This window comes from Mus musculus, chromosome 3, assembly GCF_000001635.26.
Source record: "Mus musculus strain C57BL/6J chromosome 3, GRCm38.p6 C57BL/6J".
In the NCBI taxonomy this organism is placed as follows: Eukaryota; Metazoa; Chordata; class Mammalia; order Rodentia; family Muridae; genus Mus; species Mus musculus.
This window is the reverse complement of record NC_000069.6, coordinates 90,121,006-90,133,496: the sequence shown is the minus strand read 5'-3', so window position 1 is coordinate 90,133,496 and position 12,491 is coordinate 90,121,006. Positions and strand designations below refer to the sequence as shown.

At 43.4% G+C, this 12,491-nt stretch overlaps 1 protein-coding gene, 1 long non-coding RNA gene and 1 other non-coding gene across 17 annotated transcripts in view; all 3 read right to left on the bottom strand.

The window, feature by feature from the left end:
• Nup210l (nucleoporin 210-like) overlaps nucleotides 1–12,491 on the bottom strand; it is a 111,145-nt gene that overhangs the window by 78,655 nt on the left and 19,999 nt on the right. For 14 of the 15 annotated variants that reach the window (XR_375598.4, XR_375599.3, XM_006502293.3 and 11 more), the window contains exons 6-9: nucleotides 10,678–10,810; nucleotides 9,132–9,290; nucleotides 4,313–4,381; nucleotides 1,071–1,177 (exon numbers count right to left, since the gene is read on the bottom strand). Coding sequence is in view for 13 of the 15 variants with exons in the window: in XM_006502293.3 (XP_006502356.1) it covers nucleotides 1,071–1,177; nucleotides 4,313–4,381; nucleotides 9,132–9,290; nucleotides 10,678–10,810 (468 nt within the window). In the remaining 2 variants the exon portion in view is untranslated. Of the gene's footprint in view, nucleotides 1–1,070; nucleotides 1,178–4,312; nucleotides 4,440–5,822; nucleotides 5,961–9,131; nucleotides 9,291–10,677; nucleotides 10,811–12,491 lie in introns of those variants that run through there. The other variant, XM_006502298.3, reaches the window with a different exon arrangement.
• Gm34865 lies at nucleotides 6,381–8,853 on the bottom strand. Its single transcript, XR_375830.4, has 2 exons — nucleotides 8,554–8,853; nucleotides 6,381–6,717 (listed from the first exon to the last, which is right to left on the bottom strand). It is a non-coding gene; the product is annotated as a predicted gene, 34865 (long non-coding RNA).
• Nucleotides 6,831–6,962, bottom strand: Gm23723. Its single transcript, XR_003954770.1, has one exon. It is a non-coding gene; the product is annotated as a small nucleolar RNA SNORA41 (small nucleolar RNA).

The following is a 12,491-nucleotide window of genomic DNA, read 5'->3' as shown; positions in this document are numbered from 1 at the left end:
TCAGGCATACATATATACAGGAAAACCACTTATACACAAAAATTTTTTTTTAAATATTTTAAGCTAGGAGGTGGTAGCACACATCTTTAATTCCAGTACTTGGGAGGTCTAGGCAGGCAGATTTCTAAGTTCGAGGCCAGCCTGGTCTACAGAGTAAGTTCCAGGACAGCCAAGGCTACACAGAGAAACCCTGTCTAGCAAAGCAAAAAACAAAAATCAGAAACAAAATTAAAAACCCCAAAACCCAACCAAAAATTTTTTAATCTTTTAAAATAATTAGCTACTTTAAAGAAGAAAAAAAAACAAATTTTTCCCTTATGGAAATTTTATTTAGGAAGACATGTGATTTTAAAATGATATTCATTTTTGGAAAGATTTATTCATGTCAGGGACAAAAACAGTTGAAATGTATACATTTAGGACAGCCAATGCCATTCCATTAGGAACTATAGTTCCTAATTCTAAACCCTGGCTGTTCTGAGCAGAGGCACATTTCCCACCTGACATTCACATGTCACTCTCATGACCACAGAACGTGGAGAGTGAGCATCTCTGTGGTAGACAGTGAGCGTGTGGATATGCAGGGTGAGGCTTGTTTCCAGCTGTTACTGGGCTCTTCAACTCCTTCCTGTAATTCTGATCATACTATGACTTCCAGTTTCGTGTTCCCCAAGGGCAGCACTAGTTAATGGTAATAACTTACATACATTTACAAATGCCAAGATTGGGAGCAAAGGGAAAAAAAAGAAGGCTTTCTGCCACACAGCCAGATGACCCACTCCAGGATCTGTCCACAATGGACGGAAGACAGAGAGGTCTGCAGTGTGGCTCAGTTGGGAGAGTGCTTATCTGGCATGCTTGAGGCCCCGGATTGGATCCCTGGAACCACATAAAACTGGACCGGGGGCACACACACCTGAAATCCTAGCACTCGCTCAAGTGGAGGCTGGAAGATCAGGAGCTCAAAGCCATGGTCTGCTACAAAGCTAGTTAAAAGTCCAGCGTGGACTCCATGAGATCCTGTCTCAAACAGTGAAAGAACAGGGAACAAAAACAAAGGAGCGACTCACGTCAGAAATGTAGACCCTTGTGCTGCTCTTGTCGAACACTTCCACTGTGATGACGTACACCTGCCCCACCTCTAGGCTCCATCTGCCTCCGGGATGGATGCTGAAGCCTGCAAGAATCGGGAGAGTGTGAGAGGCTTCATCCTCCTGCTGTGCAACGAGCAACATTAGACTTAAAAAGCTGCTTGGAGCCTGAGAACTGAACTGGGTCTTCTACAAGAGCAACAACTGCTCTTAATCCCGGAGCCACCTCTCCAGCTCACACCCCAAACCCCGTTCTTATGTCTTCATCCCTTAAATGCATAGCTACAGCTGGTGGACGGAGCTGGCGCTCAGGACAGATCTTACTTCCCTCCCACAAGCTGTGTGATTATTACGATTCCAAAGTGCTTGGTTTAATTTAGTTGTATTAAGTGTGAAAAATACTGGCATATATGTAAACAAGAACGAAGTACATTACACTTGTTGCTTTGTATTGCCTAAGGATATTAACTTTTTTTCTGGAATAATGTCTTTTTTTTTCTAACTCAAAGACTTATTATATAAATTATGTTATTGATTCATGACCTTGTTTTTGTTTGTTTGTTTTAGGTTTTGAGATGAGGTCTCATTGACCTTCTCTGTTTGTTTGTGTGGTTTTTGTTGTTGTTGTTTAACTTGTTTTTAAATTTTCATTCTTTCAGGCCACATGTGGTTGTCTGAATAAGAATGGCCCCCAAAGGCTCATATATTTGAAAGCCTGGTCATTAAGGAATGGTGCTACTTGACAGGGTAGGAGGTGTGGCCTTGATGGAAGAAGTGTGTCACTGCAGGTCCAGTCAGTCTCTCTCTCTGTCTCTCTCTCTCTGTCTCTCTCTCCCTGCTGTCTGCAGATCTGAATGTAGAACTCTCAGCTCCTTCTTCTGCCATGTCTGCGTGTGTGCTGCCCTGCTCCTTTCCATGATGATAATGGACTAAACCTCTGAACTGTAAGCCAGCCCCAATTAGCTGTGTTTTGTTATAAGAGTTGCCAAGGTCATGGTGTCTTTTCAGAGCAGTAAAGCACTGATAGGACCCTTTGAATGCCAGGACTCAGGAGGCAGAGGCAAGTGGACCTCTGTGAGTTCAAGGCCAGCCTGGTTTACATAGCACTTCTACACCAGCCTGGGATGCACAGTGAGAGCTTGTCTCAAAACAATGGCAGCAACAACCCCCACTACTTTTCCAGTGTTACATAAATGTACAATGTCCTTTTATTGTCCCATCATCCTCTCTATGCACCTCGACTCCTTCTCAAAGCGTTTTCTCCAACAAGTTCTCTTATTTTTGTGGTGTGTGTGTGTGTGTGTGTGTGTGTGTGTGTGCCTGCTCCTTGTGCTACGAGGACAGCTCAGTCTTTAAGAATACTGATTTCCAGCCGGGCGTGGTGGCGCACACCTTTGATCCCAGCACTCAGGAGGCAGAGGCAGGTGAATTTCTGAGTTGGAGGCCAGCCTGGTCTACAAAGTGAGTTCCAGGACAGCCAGGGCTATACAGAGAAACCCTGTCTCAAAAAACAAAATAAAACAAAACAAAACAAAACAAAAAACCCAAGAATACTGACTTCCCTTGCAAAGGACCTGAGCTGAGGTCCCAGACCCATATTGGCAACCTATACTCACTTCTAACCAGCTCCAGGGAGTCTGATACCCTATTATGATGTTCATGGGCACCAGGCATGCACATAGTGCACACACACACACACACACACACACACACACACTTAAGGTTGCTTGCATGAGCATGTGTGCAGGGCTACTTACTCATCGGAGCTTACAGGTGCTGCAGCACCAAGGGATATGACCAGAACCATAAGGTAGCTAGGTATGGTAGCACATGCCTTTAATCCCAGCACTCGGGAGGCAGAGGCAGGCAGATTTCTGAGTTTGGGGCCAGCCTGGTCTACAAAGTGAGTTCCAGGATAGCCAGAGCTATACAAAGAACCATTAGGCAGCTATGGCCCCTCAGGGAGGGATGGGCTCTTGTGAGCACTCCCCCTCCCCCAATGGAATATTAATAAAGCCAGGCTTTTGTTGAGGGGGGGTGTTATGGGTAGAAGAGGGGTGGGTCTGGCATCTATAATATGGTCCAGTCTGGCCTCAAATTGACAATTCTCCTATCTCAGTCTTCCAAATGCTGGGATTACAGGTGTGTGCCACCATGCTCAGCACCACAATCTGTTTTTAAGATATTTTGCTTTTTTTTGTTGTTGGCTTTGTTTTCTTTTGGTTTTTCTGTGTTTTGGGGTTTCTCTGTGTAGCCATGCCTGTGCTAGAAATTGCTCTGTAATTTAGGCTGGCCCCCAACTCAGAGATTTGCCTGCTCCTGCCTCCCAAATGCTGGGACTAAAGGTCTACCACTGACTCCTGGTTATGTTTCACTCTTACAAACAACAATCAAGACACATTATGTCTTAGTTACTTTCCTATTGTGATAAACACGGTGACCAAGTGTGTTGAATGAGATGCCCTGCCAAGAAGTTTCAGGCATTTCTTGCCCCCAGTTAATAGCTGCTTGGGAAGGACTAATGCATGTAGCCTTATTGAAGGAAAGATGGCACCAAGGGCAAGCTTAAGGTTTCAGGAGCCTTCCACTTCCCCAGTGTGCTCTCTGTTTCCTGTTTGTGGATACAGATGTGAATGCCAGCTGCCAAGACCCCTGTCATGATAAGGATGGATCTCTATCCCTCTGGAAACATAAGCCCCAAATAAGCCTTCTGTCCATAAGTTGTCTTAGTCGTGGTGTCTTATCATAGTAACAAGAAGTAACACACCAAAGTGGGGCCTGATCACGCAGGCCTTTAGTCTCAGCACTCAGGAGGCAGAGGCAGGTATATTTTGTATATACCTCTGTATATTTGAGACGAGCCTCATCCACAGAGGGAGTTCAAGCACAGGCATGGCTACAAAGAAAACCTGTCTCAGAAAACAAAACACACACACACAAAAAAAGAAATAAAGAAAGAAAGGAAAGGAAGGAAGGAAGGAAGGAAGGAAGGAAGGAAGAAAGAAAGAAAGAAAGAAAGAAAGGAAGAAAGGAAGGAAGAAAGAAAGAGAAAGAGGAAGGAAGGGAAGAAACACATCAAAGTCAGCTTGAATTCAAACCTGGAAAGGAATGCAGGGACCTTGGCAGCTCTTTTCTGTTTAATGCATTCATTGTACAGAATTCATTTATGTTTAATACATTCATTTAAACACTCAACTTTCTGAAAGTCATTATCTAGTTACCTAAAAATCCAGGCTCTACAACATATATGGTAGAGTTTGGGAGTCCAGACACAGAGCGCATATGAACATCTTAATTTTTGTTTAAGGAAATTTTCTGAGCCAGTATTAGGTAAAGAAAGATGAGCCTCTAAAGAAAAACAGAATAATAAATGTATAAACGAACCCATACAATAAAAAGCCTGTCTTTTTATTTTCTTTGGAAAGCCAAAACTTAAAATATGAATACTTCTAAGAAAAGCCTGAGGCATGCTCCAAAAAATGGCTCAATCAGTAACATGTGGTTTCCACCAAGCCTGAAGACCTAAGTTTGATCCCTAGGACCCACATGGTAAGAAGAGAAAGCTGACTTCCACAAGTTGTTATCTGAACTCCATAGACACATATACACACATAAATCAATATAATAAAAACAGGGGTGTAGGGGGCTGGAGAGATGGCTCAGTGGTTAAGAGCACTGACTGCTCTTCCAGAGGTCGTGAGTTCAATTCCCAGCAACCACATGGTGGTTCACAACCATCTGTAATGAGATTTGATGCCCTTTTCTGGTGTGTCTGAAGACAGCTACAGTGTACACATATAAATAAAATAAATACTAAAAAAAATTTAAATAAATAAATAAATCTTAAAAAAACAAAAACAAAAAACCAGGGGCAGGAGGGGAGATGCTCAGACCCTAAGAGCACTGGCTGCTCTTCTAAAGGACCTGGGTTCAGTTCCCAGCACCCACATGGCTCACAGCCTACTATAACTTCAGTGCCAAGGGCTCTGACACCCTCGTCTGGTCTCTTCAGGCACTGGACACATTCATGGTGCATAGACACAGATGCAGACAAAACACCCAAATACACAGAATTTCAAATTTGAGGAAAATAAAATGGAAAGAAGATCATGTTCTGTGGTTTTCAATTTCATTCAGCTACAGAACTATTTCTTCAACAACAACAACAACAACAACAAAAAATCCACACAGAGAAGCTCAATATGGAATGCAGGAATTTTTCTGTTTTCTGCCAGAATCTAAATCTGAGGCTCCCAATGAGTCAGGAAGAAGACAGAGACATCTGTCTGAAATAGAAAGTGTGGTGGGGTTGGAAAGCTGGGCAACACTTGCCGCCAGCAGCACGCCCAGTGCAAGGCGGCGGCACCATCACTGTAATGCCGCAGCAAACCTTCAGTACCAGCTGCTTTTCTCTCTGCCATCAAAAATACCTGTAGGAGCTCCAGAGATGGCTTCGCAGCTCAGAGCATTTGCTGCTCTTGCAGGGGACCCAGGTTTGATCCCCAATCCCACACAGTGCCTTAAAACCATATGTAACTCCACTACTAGCAAATCCAATGCCTTTTTCTGGCCTCCTCAGGCATCAGACACACAACTTGATACACACACACATAAACACACACACACACATAGACAAAACATTCACACATATAATAAAATAAAATAAATACATATAATTTAAAAAATATATTTCTAGCTTACTTAGAGACGCCAATAGTTAAATACAATTACTTTCTGGAAGAAAGGCAGGTTTGTCCCAATATCAGAAGTATGATTTCTCTCAAAGATAAATGACTCCTCGGCTGGAGAGATGGCTCAGTGGTTAAGAGAACTGACTACTCTTCTGAAGGTCTGAGTTCAAATCCCAGCAATCACACGGTGGCTCACAACCATCCGTAATGACACCTGTTGCCCTCTTCTGGTACAGCAACAGTGTACTTACATATTATTTTAAATAAATACATAAATAAATACATAAATAAATAAAAAAAATGACTCCTAAAGCTCTTTTGGTAGAGAGCTTTCCCAGCATTCACTGTGCCTGGTTCCATGCCCAGCACTGCCTTTAATCCCAGCATCCCAGCACTCGGGAGGCAGAGGGAGGCAGATTTCCGAGTTCAAGGACAGCCTGGTCTACAGAGTGAGTTCCAGGACAGCCAGGGCTACACAGAGAAACCCTGTCTGGAAAAAACAAAAAAGAAAAAAAGAAAAAAAAAGTAAAAAAAGAAAAATAAATAAAATGGTAAGTAAAAGTTGGAAGGATTGATGTAACTCAGCTATAAACTGTTCTTTTTTTTTTTTTTATCTTTCAAGCTTTTATTTAAGTGCACTGACTTGAGAATGATTTAAATCTTGTTAAAAGCAGCCACATCCATGGACTGTATGTAGTCCTCAAAAGCAGTAATTTGCTCTTCCAGCATATCCGTTCCAACCTTATCATCTTCAACTACACACTGTATTTGAAGCTTTTTAATTCCATATCCCACTGGAACCAATTTAGAGGAGCTCCACACCAGGCCATCTGCTTGAATGCTTCGGACACACTCCTCTAGTTTTGTCATGTCCGTCTCATCATCCCAAGGCTTCACATCTAGTAGGATGGAAGACTTCGCAACAACTGCAGGCTCTAAATAAGATTTAAGAAGTGCACCTAAACACTCAACATTTTCACCATTAAGTCAAATCTCAAATTTGTTTTAAAACAGACCATCTTTTTGTCAAACACACACACAATTTGCCTTGTGTCTGTCACACGTAATCCTCCTTCTGTGTGGCTAAGAAAGAGGCATTAAATTGTGTAACAGTTTCTTTCCCACAGAGGAATGCTACAACTGCTACCATAAAAACAGCTGTAGACCAGTAGCTGTGGAATATAAACTGTTCTTATAAAGACCTTGTCAGTCTTCAGCATTGAAGAGAAAAAAAGCAGTCTTTTAGGTATATTTAAGTAGGCCTAGTAATCCAGGCCTAATTCTAGCATTCAGGAAGTGGACATGGATATAGGAGTATCTTAAGCTCTTGGGTAGCCTGGGCTACTCAGTGCATTCAAGGCCAGCCTGGGCTACATAGTAAGACAAACAAAAATAAAAAAAGGAAATTTCCCATGTCTTCAAATGATAAATATGTATATTATATATGTACATACACATACACGTGCATATGTGATTGGCATACTAATTGGTAATAACTTCTAGCTGTTCAAATTAAAGACTGTTTAGACAACTGCCTAGACTAGGCTAGTTCTGATACGTAATTGAATATAGTAGCAAAATAAAAGCAGTAGAGTGAAATTCAGAAACATAACATTGCCTTCATTTTACAGGTGAAGAAACATCAGAATGGCTTCTACACGAAGCCAGTCCTGCTACCAGAATAACATGCATGGCCTCCGACTCACTCCCCTGGTCTTCTCCGTTTCACTTTCTATCAGCAAACTGCTCTGTTCCCTGACAGCCCCAACTTCTTCCTCTTTAACTTGCAGTTATTTGCAAGTTTCCGTTTCATTCTCTTGGGATGCAGATCAACTGCTAGACGGCTTGCCCAGCAAGATGAAACCCTGAGGTCCATTCCCAGCAGCACACAAACCACAAGTGTGGTGCACATCTGCAGCTGCAGCACCTGGGAGGTAGAGGTGGGGGACCCAGAGCTCAAGGATATCACCTGCTAAACCATGAGTTTGAGGTCAGCCTGGGCTACATGAGACCTGTCTCAAAAAAATAGTCCTCTTTGTGTCTTCCTCTAATTTCTACCAGTTTTTCTTTCTTTCTTTTCAAAACTGAGCTATTTTTATTGACAATGTTACCCAGACTTCCTACTACTAAAGTTTTTTAGTTTTCTTTAACTTTAAAATTACTTTTGTTTTATGTTACATGGATGCCTGCATGCACAGTATGTTGCCTTAGTTAGGGTTTCCATTGCTGTGAAGAGACTCCATGACCAAGGCAAGTCTTATAAGGACAGCATTTAATCGGGGCTGGCTTACAGGTTCAGAGGTTCAGTCCATTATCATCAAGGCCGGAAGCATGGCAGCATGCAGGCAGGCATGGTGCAGGAGGAGCTGAGAGTTCTACATCTTATTCTGAAGGCAAACAGAAGACTGTCTCACGGGCAGTAGGAGGGTCTCAAAGCCCACCGCCACAGTGACACACTTCCCCCAGCAAGTGGCACCTCCTAATAGTGCCACTTCCCGGGCTGAGCATATTCCAGCCACCACAAATGTCTTTGCATCACGTGCCTGCACAGTGCCCGAGACATCCAGAAGAAATAGGTCACCTGTAACTGAAGTTACAGCTACCATGTGGACATGGGAACCAAACCTCTGTCTTCCAGTGTTCTTAACCTCTGAGCCATCTCTCTAGTTCTGACACCACATTAGTCTTTCAGGCTTTTTTAGATTGGTTATAGATTTGGCATACAAAAAAATATATATAGAGAGAATTCTGCTAGGGAATCAGTGACCCACCTGACACACAGATGGTGCCCAGTAAACAAATATTCAGTGACTTTATTTCTTCTGTAGATGACATCATAGACACCTTAAAATGACTAAAAGCCAGGTGTAGTAACAAATGAATGTAATCCTAATATTAAAAAGGATGAGGCAAGAGGCTGCTATGTGTATAAGGGACCCTTAGAGGCTAGAAGAGGACAGATCCCCTGGAACTAGAGTTACAGGTGCCACCTGACCTGGGTGCTGAACTGGGATGAGCAGTGAGTGCTATTAACCACTGAGCTATTTCTCCAGCCCCACAATCACTCTTTTTAAAAAAGATTTATTTATTTATTATATGTAAGAACACTGTAGCTCTCTTCAGACATACCAGAAAAGACCATCAGATCTCATTACAGATGGTTGTGAGCCACCATGTGGTTGCTGGGATTTGAACTCAGGACCTCTGGAAGAGCAGTCACTGCTTATAACCACTGAGCCATCTCTCAGGCCTACAATCACTCTTAATAAGGTATTTTACCAAGAACCATGCCTGGTGTGCTCAGAGAGACGTAGATTGGCCACTAAACTTGAAAAAAAAAAAAGGATACTTTTGTGGACAAAGACAAGGTTAGTTTGGCCCAGTTGGACAGCAGTCACCATGGCTGTCTTCTCGTCCAACAGAGCCACTGATTTAGACGGAAGTCCTCCATTGGTAAGTCTGTGGTCTTGCAATTCCAATGTGTAATGTTCCAAGGGAAAATTTACCTCTGTAAGACAGGAAAGGCAGACACAAGTTAACAGCAGCAGTCCCTCTAGGGATAAGGGTGTCCCAGTGTACTGTGTGAGAAAGACAGGGCATTGCACTGAGATCAACAGCAGGCTCTGTATCTAATGCCTGGTTTCCAGTGATGACTCTTCACAACACTGGAGAGAAAGATGCTGTGATCTAACCATTGGCTTATATACTTAAAAAGCAAACAAACAAACAAACAAAAAACAATGAGCTGCTGAGGTGCTGCTGCACCCCTGTAATCCCAGAAGAGGCAGAGGCAGGAAGACCAGGAGCTCACAGCCAGCTCCAGTTACTTGGAGAGTTTGAGATCGCCCTGACTTTGCCTGAGATACTGGCTCAAATGATGGCAACTGCTGGGCATGGTGGCATACACCTCTCATCCAAGTACTCAGGAGGCAGAGGCAGGTGGATCACTGTGAGTACAAGGTTAACCTGGTCTACAGAGTAGTTCCAGGACACTCGGGGGTATAAAGAGCTACTACCTCCAAAAAGGAAAAAGAAAAAAGGAAGGAAACAAAGGAAGCAAGCAACAGTGGTGCTAAACAGATGGCTCAGTAGTTTAAGGAGGTGTACTGCTCTTCAGAGGTTCAGAGTTTAGTGCCCAGCACACATCAGATGGCTCACACCAGCTGTAACTCCACCTTCAGGGGATCTATGCCCCTGTTCAGGATTCTGTGGGCATCTGCACTCACATGTACACATAACCACAGAGATACACAAATTTACACATGATTAAGATAAATCCTCTGGGTGGTAACAGTGCATGCCTTTAACCCCAACACTCGGGAGGCAGAGGCAGGCGGATTTCTGAGTTCGAGGCCAGTCTGGTCTACAAAAATGAGTTCCAGAACAGTCAGGGCTATACAGAGAAACCCTGTCTTGAACCCAACAAACCGCTCCCCCCAAGAAAGAGATAAATCCTTGTAAAAATGACTTATAGATCAGCACTAAGAAAGTAGGGAAAGGACTTAGCTAATGGAGTCCACATAACTTCGCTAATTTAATGGGCTTGAACAACCCATAGGCTGATAAAGGGAAGAACCAACTCTTCCAGAAGCGCCACCAAGGTCATCCACGGCCCTCTGATAAATGCCGTTCACTTGCCCCATCATCTGGAAACCCTGGACTCTCATGTCAATAGTGAACACAAGTGCCCTGTCTGCAGAGGCTGAGCGTCGCTAGCTGAGTGCACTATATCAATAAGCTCTTCAAGATATGCAAACTTTGGGTACTTAGAAGTATTTTATTACAAGATCAGAAAGACAAAGTGTTTTTTGCTGGTGGTCGGTGCACAGCCTTCTCTGTTACCACAACAGAGGACTTAAGGAGAGTGAATCATGGCAAAAGCTAAGCCATCTTACCTGTCATTCTCCCCTGAACCATTTTTGCCACTCTGTATTTAATATAGGCTCCTACTAAGAGATATGTATCGTGGGATGGTATAAGAAATATGTTCTCCAGAACAAGCAGGCGGATCAAGGCTGCAGCCACTTTCTAAACAAGGAAGGAAAGGGAAAGAAAAATAGGCAAGAAATCATCAAAGCTCCTTCCTTATTCAGGTTCTTATTGGGTTTGCTTGTTTCTTTGTTTTTTGAGACAGGGTTTCTCTGTGTAGCCCCAGCTGTCCTGGAACTCACTCTCTAGACCAGGCTGGCCTCGAACTCAGAAATCCGCCTGCCTCTGCCTCCCGAGTGCTGGGATTAAAGGCCACCAACGCTGGCCAAAGCTAACTTTTTTTTTTTTAAAGATTTATTTATTATTATATGTAAGTACACTGTAGCTGACTTCAGATACACCAGAAGAGGGCACCAGATCTCATTATGGGTGGTTGTGAGCCACCATGTGGTTGCTAGGATTTGGACTCAGGACCTTCAGAGGAGCAGTCAGTGCCCTTACCCACTGAGCCATCTCGCCAGCCCAGCTAACTTTTAATAAGCTAAAAAATTCGTTTTCATGCCAGGTCCAGCACGGCCTTGGCAGGAACAGAATGACACAGCTCCTGACCCTGGAACAGGGCCATTGTCCCACTAAGAAATCTAATCAGCCCACTTTTTGTAAGTTTAAAAATATATATAAAGGGGCTGGAGAGACGGCTCAGTGGTTAAGAGCACTGACTGCTCTTTCAAAGGACCCGGGGTTCAATTCCCAGGACCCACACAGCAGCTCATAACTGTCTGTAACTTCAAGATCTGACACCTTCAGACAGACATATCTGGAGGGAGAACACTAATGCACATAAAGATAGATAGACAGACAGACAGAGAGATAGTGAGAAATTGTTTCCTAATATTCACAAATTACTTTGAGTTAACCTGAAAATGGTCATGAAACCATCTGAGATGCACTCTGTCAATCAAAGGCTCTCCAGCTGCCCACCCCACCCCCAAACCCCACCCCGTCTCCAGCTCCAGCTTCGTCTATGACTATCCTTCTCTCTCCTTTCTTCCCTTCCTTTCTTCTACACTCCCCCATAGCTGATAGGCCCTGCTGTACAGGTTAGAGCAAACAGGTGGCAAATAAGAAAGCAAGCCACCCTTTCTCTTTTCTTTCCTTTCCTTTCCTGTCCTTTCCCTTTCTTTCCTTCCTTCAAGAGTTTAAGACTTATTTTAGTTCTTTAATGCAGATGTCTGTGAACCATGTATGTGCCTGTTTCCTTCAGAAGCCAGAAGAAGAAGCTAGATCCCCTGAGAATGAGATTGTGAGCTGCCATGTGGGTGCTGGGAATCAAACCTGTGTCCTTTGGAAGAGAAGCCAGTGCTTTTAACTGCTAAGCCATGTCTCCAGTCCTAACTTTTATTAAAACTAACCCATCTGGGGCTGGAGAGATGGCTCAGTGGTTAAGAGCACCGTCTGCTCTTCCAAGAGGTCATGAGTTCAATTCCCAGCAACCACATGGTGGCTCACAACCATGTGTAATGAAATCTGATGCCCTCTTCTGGTGCGTCTGAAGACAGCGACAGTGTACTCACATACATAAAATAAATAAGTCTTAAAAACAAAAAACAAAAAAACAAAAAAACCCAACTAACCCATCATCATTAGGTTATAGAGCTGTCTCAAAAAATAAGGTAGGTGGTTCAACCCACATCCAGGTAGACAGAGAGAGTAGAGTGACTCCACCACACTGCCCTCTGAGCCTCACATGCATTCCACAGATGGATGCAGCTAGTAAATA